The 13422-nt window shown below is 36.5% G+C and overlaps 1 protein-coding gene across 5 annotated transcripts in view; it reads left to right on the top strand.

Annotated features, from left to right (window-relative positions):
• The window catches only part of sema4ga (sema domain, immunoglobulin domain (Ig), transmembrane domain (TM) and short cytoplasmic domain, (semaphorin) 4Ga), a 43818-nt gene that overhangs the window by 10403 nt on the left and 19993 nt on the right, over window positions 1–13422 (top strand). For all 5 annotated transcript variants that reach the window (XR_007933150.1, XR_007933151.1, XR_007933152.1 and 2 more), the window contains exons 3-6: window positions 12009–12157; window positions 12971–13033; window positions 13108–13206; window positions 13297–13390. Coding sequence is in view for 2 of the 5 variants with exons in the window: in XM_051916464.1 (XP_051772424.1) it covers window positions 12009–12157; window positions 12971–13033; window positions 13108–13206; window positions 13297–13390 (405 nt within the window). In the remaining 3 variants the exon portion in view is untranslated. The remainder of the gene's footprint in view (window positions 1–12008; window positions 12158–12970; window positions 13034–13107; window positions 13207–13296; window positions 13391–13422) is intronic.

Below are 13422 nucleotides of genomic sequence, written 5' to 3'. Positions count from 1 at the left end.
ACTAATTATGTTAAATTTGTGGATAGTAACATATTATTTACTATCTGTTACTTTTTCTGACCTTCAGATGATTGAAACTCTCTTCCAGTACAATAATGCTTTGCTTGGTCTGCAGTTTTTTTTCTTCAAAATTGAGTTATTTGTTGTGAATAAGTTAATTGCTTAAAAAAATTCTTGAATTCAAAATATACCATGTTACTCATTCATTACTTCCAAACGACTCAATTATGCATTCATAATCAGCTGTTGTTGTATGTTATTTTAGTAACAAATTAAAGAACAGACGCAGCCGGATCATTTTCATAATGACCAACGCAATCTACCAAGAGCAGCACAAATGAGGGTCTGGTTTAAGTCATGCTTCTTTGGGGTGGTAAATAATGGGGCAAATACCAGTAAATTGACTAGTGCAAACCTTAGTAAATCACCTTGAATGATTCATTTAAATACTCTCCTCCCATAAATTTTGCATCTGAAAGGGAAACTCATACAAATGCATATGCAATAAGGTCAGCCGCAAAAATAACCCTGTCCACGCCTTTTCAGCGCTATTTTTCACTGCATGTCTTTAGTAAATCCTGCAGTAGTTTTTTAACGCCCAAAGAGGGATTGCGCTGGCGCAAGCTGTTAGTAAATCTGGCCCAATATGTTCTGATTGGCGGGGTTACCCTGGTAAAACTCGCATTCCAGGGGCTAAATATCCCCGGGATATATTTGGGGTTGCTTCAACCCGCAGCAACAGTGCTAAAGTAGCCCAATTCCGTGGGAAAACTGCGAACTTGGCAGCACTGCCCATTACCTTGCATATAGTGCACAAGCTGAGAAAGAGAGAGGGAAGAAAAAACCAAGTGGCTAGAGACTCGCAAGACCATAATCCATCCCTCCATACATCAGACAGGTCTTTTCATCAAGTTACTTAGCAGCTTCTACTGCACTTACAAAAACCAATGAGCTCATCGCTCCTCATCAGTTCATCTAGCATCCATGTGCAGGCATGAGCTCAGATTATCACTGTGAGTGGAAAATGAGATGTCAATTAATCAGAGTTAATATCAAACCCCTGCTCAGCAACAGGCAAGAGATGAAAGTGTGTAAAAAGGAATACATTAAACTGTAGTGTTCTTGGCTCACTTGGTGCTCTAAGTGAGATATGATATGACCAAAAGAAAAAAGAAACCTTTTAAACCTTAATAAAGCGAGTTAAATTCACCCGACAGGCTGTTTTTAAAAATGTTTTATCAATGAAATTATTTATTTTAGATTTGGTGTATTCCTCAAAAAACTTGTTTCTGACACTCTTCAGTGTCTTTTTTTTTCTTCTTTTTTTTGGTCATAGGATGGAAAGAAATAAAATTTGTGTATCACTACCTTAAGACTGTGTAAAGGTGGTCAAAATGACCTGTAATGACCTATAATGACCGCTAAAGTGTATTATTGGCTATATAAAAGTTTATAATTGATATAAAAATAGCCATGTGTTGCATAACAATCCATGCTCTCTTTCTCCTTACATAAAATCATTCAATGTTTTTATTCAGAAATTACATTAATGGATATTTTTAATACAGTTTATCTTGAGGAAAATATAAGAATCTTTTTATCAAAAATCAAACTGAAAGATGTTCTATAACTGTTATGATTATTATTATTGTTGTTATATTTATTTTTTTATTGTTTTGTTTATAAAGATAATATTGTTAATTTTTTTATTATTATTTTAAATTTTATTACCTTTGAGTTTGCAGTGAATATACTGTTGATGCTAATATGGTGTAAATAATAATAATAATAAATATTTTATAGCTATTTGTTTATTTATTAAGCACTATGTTCTGTCATTATTGCAAATTAAACCCTGGATGTTGACCCATTCCCGGGAGTTTGATTGACAGGCGATCTAACCAATCATAATGCCAAATCCGCTGTTATGTTCGACAAAGCAGTCAGGGGATTTAGTAGATTAACGTCGGTAGACTTGAACTTGAAAAATGGTGTACTGCTGACGTCTTTCCGTAGTTGAAACAACATTCCTTCTCATGTTCATTCATGTTTATTTGATGCTATAAATTACTAGTAGAAATAGATGATCGGTTCAGGAGCCGATTGAACTGAGGCGCTGCAGCGATCTGTCACGACACATTAAAGAGCCACAAAACGGTATTTGTTTAAATTTCTTTAAAAATTACAATTTGAAATTTGAGATTTTGTTTAATATCAAAAGTAGCCTGCTCTGTCTTGTCTGTAAACGCGTTATCAGTGTCCTCTTTGCTTCGCGATGTATTTCTCACTGCGTGAGAACATGATGTGTGGCGTGAGAGCGGCTTGTCAGACAAAGCAACAGTAACTACGGGGGCGGGTCTTTGCGAACCGTCAATTGTTGTTAATAATTACGTTTTTAATACAGATGTATGGTTTTGCAGAATCATGCCGAAAAACCATTGTTTTGTACATAATTACCCGTCAGTATCCATTTAATTTGGATGTATGTCTCAGGAACCCCAAAGCAGATACAGTATCCTGCACCTCTAAAAACAATGATTACCTCTCTCTGAGGCTGCTTAATCATTAATAATTTCAGAGAGCTCTGTACTTTACACCCTAGTAACCCTCAGAGACATGAGACAGAGTCGAGATAGTGACAGGCTACCTGAGGGAGGACAGTGCAAATTATATTTGCACTGTATGTTTTGTACTCCTCACAGACACACTGAGCACACTCATTATGCTTCTGTCAAATATCAAAGCTCACACTGCTGTGAAACTGCATGAAGTGACTGGTTGAAACATGACGGTGAACGCTGAGTTCCTCGCTGGTTCTCGGGAGACCTTCACTTGTTTATTTAGCAAATACAAAGTCTCTCTCTCACAACACATGCACAAGGCCACTGGGACGGCAGACTGAATCATGTTGTGCATGTCATATTGATTTGTTAATTAGTTCATCTTTTCAGTTCAGGAGACAGAGGAAGGTGTGTGTGTGTGTGTGTGCAGACTAGATGGGAGTGTCTTGAGTAAATGTACTACTGTAATGTCAGTTGTTAAGGTCTAATGTTAGTCATTCTGCTTTTAGCGTTCAATTGCATATTCACTACATGGCTAACTGCATGTTGACATATCCTTCTAACTGAAAGGTTCGGTTAGGCCCTTAATTCCAGTGAAGACAGATTTTAATTTTACAGATTACAGTGATATTTTAGAAAATTTTGAGCTTCCATCTTTGTGGCCAGAGTTTGGTGAGAGCCCGTTTCTGTTTTAGTTTGAATAGGATCTTATCTCTGAATCCATGTTACATCATCTACTGGAAAAGAATAGAGATTATAGAGTGGCTAAACCCTCTTAATACTAATGTTTTTGGAATTAAATGTTTGAGAAATTGAGATACTTTTGACCATATAGGATATTTGCATATTGCATACTTGAAGCGGATAACTATACACTATAGAAAGAAGTCTTTTATGCTCTCCAAAGCTGTATTTATTTGCTAAAAAATACAGTAAAAATAGTAATATTGTGAAATATTATTACAAATTAAAGGATTAGTTCACTTCTGAATGTTATGAAACTTTCCTGATAATTCACTCACCCCTGTGTCATCTAAGATACTCATGTCTTTCTTTCTTCAGTCGAAAAGAAATAAAGGTTTTTGAGGAAAATTTTTTCAGGATTTTTCTCCATATAGTGGACTTCACTGGGGTTCAACGGGTTGAAGGTCCAAATTACAGTTTCAGTGCTTTAAAGGGCTCTACACGATCCCAGACGAGGAATAAGGGTCTTATCTAGTGAAACGATCGGTCATTTTCTAAAAAAAAGAAAAAAATGTATACTTTTAACCACAAATGCTCGTCTTGCACTGTTCTGCGATGCGCCACACATTACGTAATCACGTTCGAAAGGTCACGTGTGACATAGGCGGAAGTACAGAGCAAGTGTTTACAAAGAGAACGTGCAAAGATTAAGTCAAACGCCCTTTACAAAAAAAGGTAAAACAACGATGTTGGACAATTTTAAAGTTGGAGGAGAAAATGAGAAGGAGTTTTTCGCCCTACCGCGGTACTTCACACATGACCTTTCCAACGTGATTACATTATACGTGGCACATAACAGAGCATTTGTGGTTAAAAAGTACACAATTTTTATTTTTTTTTTAGAAAATGACCAATAGTTTCTCTAGACAAGACCTTTATTCCTCGTCTGGGATCATGTAGAGTCCTTTGAAGCTGCACTGAAACTGCAATTTGGACCTTCAACCCGTTGAACCCCACTGAAGTCCACTATATGGAGAAAAATCCTGGAATGTTTTCCTTAAAAACCTTAATTTCTTTTGGACTGAAGAAAGAAAGACATAAACTTCTTGGATGACATGGGGGTGAGTAAATTATCAGGAAATTTTAATTCTGAAGTGAACTAATCCTTTAAGATAGATGTTTTCTAGTGTGTATATATAGTGTATAATATATTAGACTAGAAAACATATATATATAAAATTAATTTAGTCCTGTGATCAAAGCTGAATTTTCAGCATCATTACTTCAGTCTTCAGTGTCACATGATCCTTCAGAAATCATTCTAATATGCTGATTTGAGAAACATTTCTTCTTATTATTAATGTTGAAAATAGTTGTACTGCTTATTTTTGTGGAAACGGTAATGCATTTTTTCAGGATTGTTTGATGAACAGCATTTATCTTTGTCATTTTTTGATCAGTTTAATGAATCTTTGCTGAATAAAAGCATTAGTTTCTTTCTAATAATCTTACTGATCCCAAACTTTTGAACAGTAGTGTATATTGTGAGTTTCTTGTAAGCAGTGTTGTGTACTGCAGTGGATGACAAATAAAATATGCTACAGTCAGATGGCGTTTCTTATAGCGGGTGAGTCATTTTGGTGGGCTGCTGCCTCACCTTACCTGTCTCAATGGTTGGATTATACTTCATCCAGGGAACAGGACATGCTAGTATTGTTCTGTTGCTTCATTGTTACACCACAATGGATCTTATACCAGATTGAAATACGTGAATCTGTGGTAAAAGAAGCAGGAGAGTGTATCAGCTGTCTTTGTCTATGTTTTTTTTAGGGTCATCACTTCATTGGATGTTTGAATAACAATGAAATGCCTGTTTACACCATTTTTTTTATTCCCAGAAAATTTAGATAAAACATTCTTTAAAAATTGCTATGGTGGTTGCATTGAACAATAATGTCAGAGGGTTATACCATGGTAACTAATGATTACATATACCAGTGTATTTAAATGTAAGGGAGTTGTAACATCATCCGTTTCACCACATCAAACAGACTCTTTTATGTTTTTAGAGTTGTTAGCCTGTTTTATGTATTTAGTCTATTCAGTTGGCTTATTTATTTTGAATTTATCTATGTATCTGTGGGAATGGCATAACAATTGTCATGTCGTTCCACACCCGTAAGACCTTCGTTCATCTTAAGAACACAAATTAAGATATTTTTGATGAAATCTGATGGCTCAGTGAGGCCTGCATTGAAATCAAGTTAATTTACACTTTCAAATGCCCAGAAAGCTACCAAAAACATATTTAAAACAGTTCATGTGACTACAGTGGTTCAACCTTAATGTTATGAAGTGACGAGAATATTTTTTATGCACCAAAAAAACAAAATAACGACTTTATTCAACAATATCTAGTGATGGGCGATTTCAAAACACTTCTGAATGAAGCTTCGAAGCTTTACGAATGTTTGTTTCGAATCAGTGGTTCAGAGCGTGTATCAAACTGCCAAAGTTTTAGCATGGTATCATGGCCAAAAAGATGGTAACAAAAAAAAAAAAAAACTGGTTTATAAGCAGTGTTGGGTAAGGTAATTAATTACTAGCTACTAATTATATCTTTAACAGTATAATTAGAAAAAGTATTGCATTACTTCTTACTAATTACTTCCTAAATCTCATATCAACCTCAACCAGATGAACAACACTAGGATAGTCTTGAAACTGCTCTTTTAGTTCTTTCAAATAAATAATATAAAATTGCATAAATTATTACTGAACTGAAGTATTTAAAGGGAGAAGGTTACATTACAAACATGTTTTGATATTAAATCCGCTATTGTTTATATAGAATTGTTCTATACAGTATTTATTAATACATTACACCCAACACTGTTTATAAGTGGAGCTGCACTGATAATCCCAAACTTTATGTTGAAAGAATGTTATGGAGGTTGAAGCTAAAACGCATTCCCACCGAATAACATTGTTTGCCAATGTTTCAATGATCTCCATCAGTTACTTGTAAGATCTCATGACCATGTTGCACAGACAACCATTTGTATAGCTTTAAAATCTTGAGAAGCTCTATTTGAGCAACAACAAGTAATTCCGGTTTGGGGAAATAATAGCGTTTCTTCCACTACCATGTGTCAATGACAAGCACTTTTAGGTCGTGTGGTTTGTGTCTGCGTAATAGCAGGCCTCTAGACTAATGTCAGTCAGGTTGCTGGTCTGGTTAGGATGGGCGTTGATTCATGCTGGGCCGGTGCCATTTTTACACATCTCTTGACATTTGTTTGAAGTTCAAAGCTGCTCTGCTCACCCCAACTCGGGAATATTGTGGAGATCTCTGTGCTGTGCTCACGTAAACCTTGGTTATGTTTGAGTAACCTTGGCTTGTAATTTGTTTACCGTTTTGAACTTCTGTTTGTGTTGAATCTGGTGCTAGTGGCAAAGTACAAACTACATGTGATGTGTCAGTATGACAACGTTCAATATGTGAAATGTCTTTTGCGACCAGACATCTTTTACAATGGTACACTAATAATTTGTGCAAGTCTCAGCCCAGTTGGGCTCTGTTGGTTTGAGGTTGCCCTTATGCTTCTCCAGGATAACACTACCCACTGAAAAGTGACGAATGAATGATATCTGGAGGACTGTGGGAAACACATTTTGTCATCTGATAGTGAATCAATCTGTTCTGTTAACATTGTTGGCTTTGTTCTGGGGGTGGAGGGCGATGATATTAAGAAGAGAGATGACAGCAATTGGAAAAGAGCACAGAGTGGATCATTCTGCTATTTAACTTTGAGCCAGCGGATTAGACTCACGGCTTTTCTTAAGGTTCAAGAAATTGGTTTGATAAATTAAATCTTCCAGTCTCATGACCTCTTGCCCACTAATTATTATTTGATGATTCTACGACTGTTCAGCAGAAGCAGAGTATTGAAGCAAGACCATAAGCACCAGACATTGAAGGGAACAATAATCAGAGTAATGGTTGAGTGATAGCTCATGTTTTTTTTTTTTTTCAATTGTTGATTTTTAAATTATGTCATTCAGCCCAAGAGGTCAAATTTTGGCTGGTTAGCATTGTCAAAATCCCTGTATGGCAAGTCAGTAGGTGGCTATATTCATAATGCTATTTGCAGCCATCCATGTGTGAATTAGGAAAGCCCGAAATCTATATATTGTGAAATTAAATTTCAATTTTAAATCAGGAATACAATCTGATAACAATCAATTTTATCTCAACCCATGAGTCTGTGTAATCGGCACTGCTAACAGTACTATTTGCTAAAAGGAGCTCTTGAGACTCCGCCCTCTTCTTGAGAGCAGCAGCTCATTTGCATTTAAAGGGACACACACCAAAACGTGAGTGTTTTTGCTCACCCTCAAAAAGTAACAAATTTAGCATGCTATAATAAATGATCTGTGGGGTATTTTGAGCTAAAACTTCACATACACACTCTGGGGATATCAGAGACCTATTTTACATCTTGTAAAAGTGGCATTGTATGACCCCTTTAAACATTATTACAGCCAGCATTTTCTATTAGTGTTAATGAGTTAGGTTGGAACAACAGCACTCTTTGTTCTTAGCATTTAGTTACACAGTTTAGCGATAAATTGTAGATTTCTGAACTGAGTTGTAGAACAATATGGGGATATTATACCAAAATTTAAGGCCCAAAACAATACCATTGTATTTCTATATAAAACAATAGTATTAGCATTGTATCATGTCCAAAAAGATGGTAAAAAAAAAAACTGGTTTAAAAGCAGTGTTACTAGTTACTAATTATATCTTCAACAATATAATTACTGTACTAATTACTCTCTCCATGTACTGCCCGTGAATTAGGAAAGCCTGAAATCTATATATTGTGAAATTAAATTTCAATTTTAAATCAGGAATACAATCTGATAACAATCAATTTTATCTCAACCCATGAAAACAAACGAACAAAAATCTAGGTGCGTCCCAATTTGCACTATTCTATGACGTTTTTAAGTATAAATAGTGAAAGTAGTGCGTCCACACTGAAAATTCAAAAAAGAAAAAGTACACTTTAAATACCCGGATGATGCACTAAATTAACGGAAAAAACGAAGTGTGGAATGTTGGAAACTTCATGCTCTCAACTGTCGCAGCTTTATTTACGTAGTGGAGGGGGAGGGGCTATCAGACTCTGATGTTAAATGTTGGATGAGTACATAGTGCATAAGTACATAGTGTATAAGTGCATAGTGTATAGCGCGTCATTTGGGACGCAACTTCTGTATTTTTTGGGCTGTTCAGCTAATGCGCATTCAAAAGTAAACAAACTGGCGAATGGCTCTCTTAACTATAAAGGCCAGCTGACACCCAAAAAGAACATGAACTATATAAACAATAACTAAATTAGCATTCACACTAACAGCTAATAAAGTTCTGTTTATTATGAGCAGATTCGACAGTTATGTTGTCTGACACTTTAAATGCTCAAGTGCTTCAAAATCAGGTGAATTCTGATTCTGGTTGTCAATGTTTTTATCGTTCATCAGCTGGAAAAAAATCATTCTGAAAGTGATTCCTATAATATCGTTCTTCTGTGTCATTATCGCTGTGGTGTGGACTTCCCAATTCTCACAAAATAGAGTGGTACAGTATGACGTCACTTTGTAGGCCAATCTGCATCACACTAGTTCCCTCGACGAAAACCCAACAGGATTTTTCCATAGGCTTTTGGATAATCACAAAAAACAAGCTCCGTGATCAACAAAAGTTTATGATATTACTTAGACGTTTTGTCAATGAAGATAATTTTCACAAATGAACACAACTTTTATTAATTTTGAAGCCTAAATGCAGTTGCCAGAAAGTAAAAAGCTAAAGGTAGGCTATAAATGAACTACACCACGGTCCCATCACTAAGCTTCCAAAAACTCTTTCAGTTTTTATCTAAAAACATTTTCCCAGGTCGGCACCGATAGCCTTGTGGTTAGAGCGCCTACATATAGTGCAACTGTGCCTCCAGCAACCCGTGTTCGATTCCCAACTTTCCCAAATTCCCATCTCCTTGAGGTTGAGGTTTCTTCCCAGAACTTTGAGTTAGAATTGTTTATAAGACCACAATTATGAGCATAATGAGGCTGTAAAAGTGGACTGAGCTTACCTGTTCGGCGTGATGGCGTTTAATGTCCGTGACAACCTCTGTAGTCCCATTTAACCACTTGTTAGCCTTTTTCAAGACACGTAACAGCTTCAAAAACAAGTGGGGTAATACTGATACATTTTATGTCACAGGATAAAACATAAGAGTGTCTTCAACTTGTATTCACCACAGACCTTCAGCCATTTAACCAAAATCCCATTCAAAAAAACCATTGACTTCGGGACGATGGAACCGGAAGTGCTAAAATGCTAACTCCTTTCCGCGTTTTGGCCTACAAAGTGATGTCATACCTGCACCACTCCATTAAAATCATTATTAATATTATAGTATAGTTGTCATCATCCTTGGTGTGAAGATGTTTATCAAGAATTGAGTTGGTGAGGGTTTAAATGTATCTGATGAAGAAGTTTTGGTCGTTAATAATATAATTTGTTTGTTTGGTGTTAAGACGTAAAATCTCAGAGTAGGTCATCATTTCTACCACAATCAACCTACAGAGTCAGACACAAAAACATAGGAGTGAATGAATGGGACTGCTTAAGCATTAGAGAGAGGTTTAATCAGTTGCATGTGTGTGCGAGCAGAAAGCATTAAGGAAATGCAGACGATTCTGCATGTTTGCGAAACACAGCAGTGCTGTATCAGCAGGGAGTCACAGGGCACCTTAATTAGCCTCTCTTTTTCTGTTCATCTCTGCTTCCGTCTGTCTCTCTCACACTCTGCCTGTGTCTGGCTCCCCTCTTTCTCTCCATAGCTGTATTTGTCAGCTCTGCTGTCATTGTAATGCTCTGGGTCGTCAGCCTACCTGCATAACCTGTCCTGTCCCTGCATGCAGTGCTGCCTACACACGAGAGAGACGTGTGTCCTGTGGGCTGCGTGTGGTGTTATTTTTGCAGTGCACATACCGAACACCACGTGAACACGTCATCACAGTAGTGCGATACACAACAAACAGTTGTGCAAACAAGGAACAAGAAATTGTGTGTGTGTGTGTGTTTACCAGCTCATCTTTGTGTTAAAAGGGCGTTCCACCTCCTACACTCATTACTCCAGTCTTCAGTGTCACATGATCCTTCAGAAATCATTCTAATATGTTGATTTGCTGCTCAAGAAGAAGAGAAGATTTTAAAAACAGTTGTGCTGCTTAATATTTTTTTTGTGGAAAGCATGATACATTTTTTTTAGGATTCTTTGGTGAATAGAAAGATCAAAAGAACAGCATTTATTTGAAATAGAAAACTTTTGCAACATTATAAATGTCTTTACTTTCACTTTTGATCAATTTAATGCATCCATGCTGAATAAAATAATTATTTTCTTAAAAAAAAAAAAGTCTTACTGACCCCAACATTTTGAACAGTAGTGAACATCGAAAGGTTCATTGTGCTTGGTAGAACACCACATAAAATCAACAACTGTGTTTTGTTTTGTTTTCAGTTTCGTTTTGTTTCCTGTGACTAAATCTTTGATATTTTGGATGAAAAAGGTCTGTTCTGAAATTATTCTGCAGTAAATAAGAGGCCACAAATGATTCATTAAAGGGTTAGTTCACCCAAAAATGAAAATTCTGTCATTAATTACTCACCCTCATGTCATTCCAAACCTGTAAGACTTTCTCTCATCTTCAAATCAACATCTTTTTTGATGAAATCTGAAAGCTTTCTGTTCCTCCATTGACAGCCTACGCAACTACCACTTTCAAGCCCCAGAAAGGTAGTAAAGACATCAGTAAAGTAATCCATGTGACTCCAGTGGTTTAACCTCAATTTTATGAGTGCTTTGTCTGAGCAAAAAAACATAATTTACCACTTTATTTACAAAAAATTTCACGCAACAACGTCTGCTCTCATGTCAGCACAACACTCATGTGTCGTGGTGCTCTCGTGAACACGCAGTGGAGATTAATATTTTGAAAATAAATTGCTTACTCACACTTGTGTCATTCCACATCGGAAAGACCTTCGTTCATCTTTTAAACAAAGCTCTTACAGGTTTGGAACAACATGAGGGTGAATAATTAGTGACATAATTTTTATTTTTGGGTGAACTAACCCTTTAAGGTTATCTGTAAAGGAGTAATATCAGCATGAGGTGTGTTGTCTTGCCTCCTCTGCATGGTAGACATGGACCCGGAAAAATAACAAACAACAATAAGCCCTGTCCCTTTGGTTACTGTTGCTAGGCCTGACATGATTACTAGTTCTACTAGTTCTGATGCTGCAAACATAAAGAGAGAAGCATGTCATTAAGTCAGTTACCTCAAGAATTAATAAATAACATCTGGATGAAGCATGGATTTATATCTAGTAATTATTTTCAAAAAGATTTCCAGTAAATGCCATGGAAGGCTACTGAAATGTAAAAACATGCCGAGAAGTACTTGCATGCATCTGCAACACTACAGTATGAATCTCTCAGGATTAATTTAAAAATTTGAAAAAGGGAAGCTGAAGTTGGATGTCAATAATTTACACATTGACTCACTGCCACAGGAAACAGCACATCTTCTCAACACTAAGCACCCACAGATCTTACTGAAGTGTTTACGGATCCCTTTTATGGATAAAATATTTCTTTAACTGGTATGTCCTGTGTGTTTCAGGGCTGTTGGGCTGCAGGCGCTTCAGAGGCTTGACTCTGAACTACAGTTTATTGCTTCTGGAGGAGGAGGCAGGCGTGCTGTACGTGGGAGCTAGAGGGGCTTTATATGCCCTGCAGGCTAGTGACATCTCCAGCAGCTCTCCGCAGACCGTACGTACTGACAAACACATCAGCACTTAATTACAGAGCTTGCCAGGCAGAACTGTATTGATATTCCTGAAATATCCTATTTTTATTCTTCTTCCTCTGTACAATTTTCTGCAATTAATTCAGTAAAAACTGCTTAAGATGCAGACTGCATTCAAACATTATGTGAATAATTTCAGAGTAAGGTGGTATCTATTTTTGGTTTATGCAAACTTTACACTTTTTGAGAAATGTGGAAATTTGAAATTTGTTTTTTACTTACATAATTTTGGTGCATGAACACTGCAAAGGAGAACAGAAGTCAAATTATGTGTTGCAGTATCCTAAAACTTAAACTTAAAGGGATACTTACTTACCCTTGTGTTGTTTCTAACCTGAATGACTTTCTTTCTTCTTTGTAACACAAAAGAAGATATTTTGAAGAATGTTGATGACCAAACAGTTTTGGCGACCACTGACTCCCATTGTATTTTTTTTTTTTACAATGGAAGTCAATGGGAACCGAAATGGTTTAGTTACCAACATTTTTTATTTTTGGGTGGACTATCTCTGTAAAACGTACAAATATTTTCATAGAAATACAAATCTAGTGTATTTCGTTTTTGAAGATCATTTGTAAATTCTTTCCTCCTGAGAATTCAGATTTTGCTTCACTGTGTTCCAACTAGTGCATAGTAGGGTAATGTGAGAGTTGTTTACAAACACCAGTTGGTACAATTTGGCACCGCAACCTAGAGCAGGAAGTTGTTTTGCCAGGAAAACCTTTTTACAAGTCTTGACAGTTCAAGAATTCTTGTTAATCTTGTACTTGGACAGATTGACTGGGAGGCATCAGACGATCAGAAGCAACAATGCTTGAACAAAGGGAAAGATAACAAGGTTAGTTAAGATCTCCATGTATTGTGTTATCATCTCTAGTACACGTACTGATGTAGACTTCCTCATCCTAACAGACGGAGTGTTACAACTACATACGATTCCTGCAGAGGTTCAACAGCACACACTTGTACACTTGTGGTACACATGCTTTCAGCCCTCTATGTGCATACATTGTAAGTAACTGTAATGGATACTTTTTAAGACTCTTAAAATGAGAACCTTCATATTTAGGATTGTCTAAATAATTTAGTTGTGTTTTTCAGGATGCGAGGGAGTTTAAAATCTCATCAGCCTTCGAAGAGGGTCGAGAGAAATGTCCATATGACCCTACCAAAGGCTACACTGGCCTGCTAATTGGTATGGCATCAATACATCAATTAGCAATATAC

Source organism: Ctenopharyngodon idella, chromosome 13 (genome assembly GCF_019924925.1).
Source record: "Ctenopharyngodon idella isolate HZGC_01 chromosome 13, HZGC01, whole genome shotgun sequence".
In the NCBI taxonomy this organism is placed as follows: Eukaryota; Metazoa; Chordata; class Actinopteri; order Cypriniformes; family Xenocyprididae; genus Ctenopharyngodon; species Ctenopharyngodon idella.
This window is presented reverse-complemented; position numbering and strand designations above follow the sequence as displayed.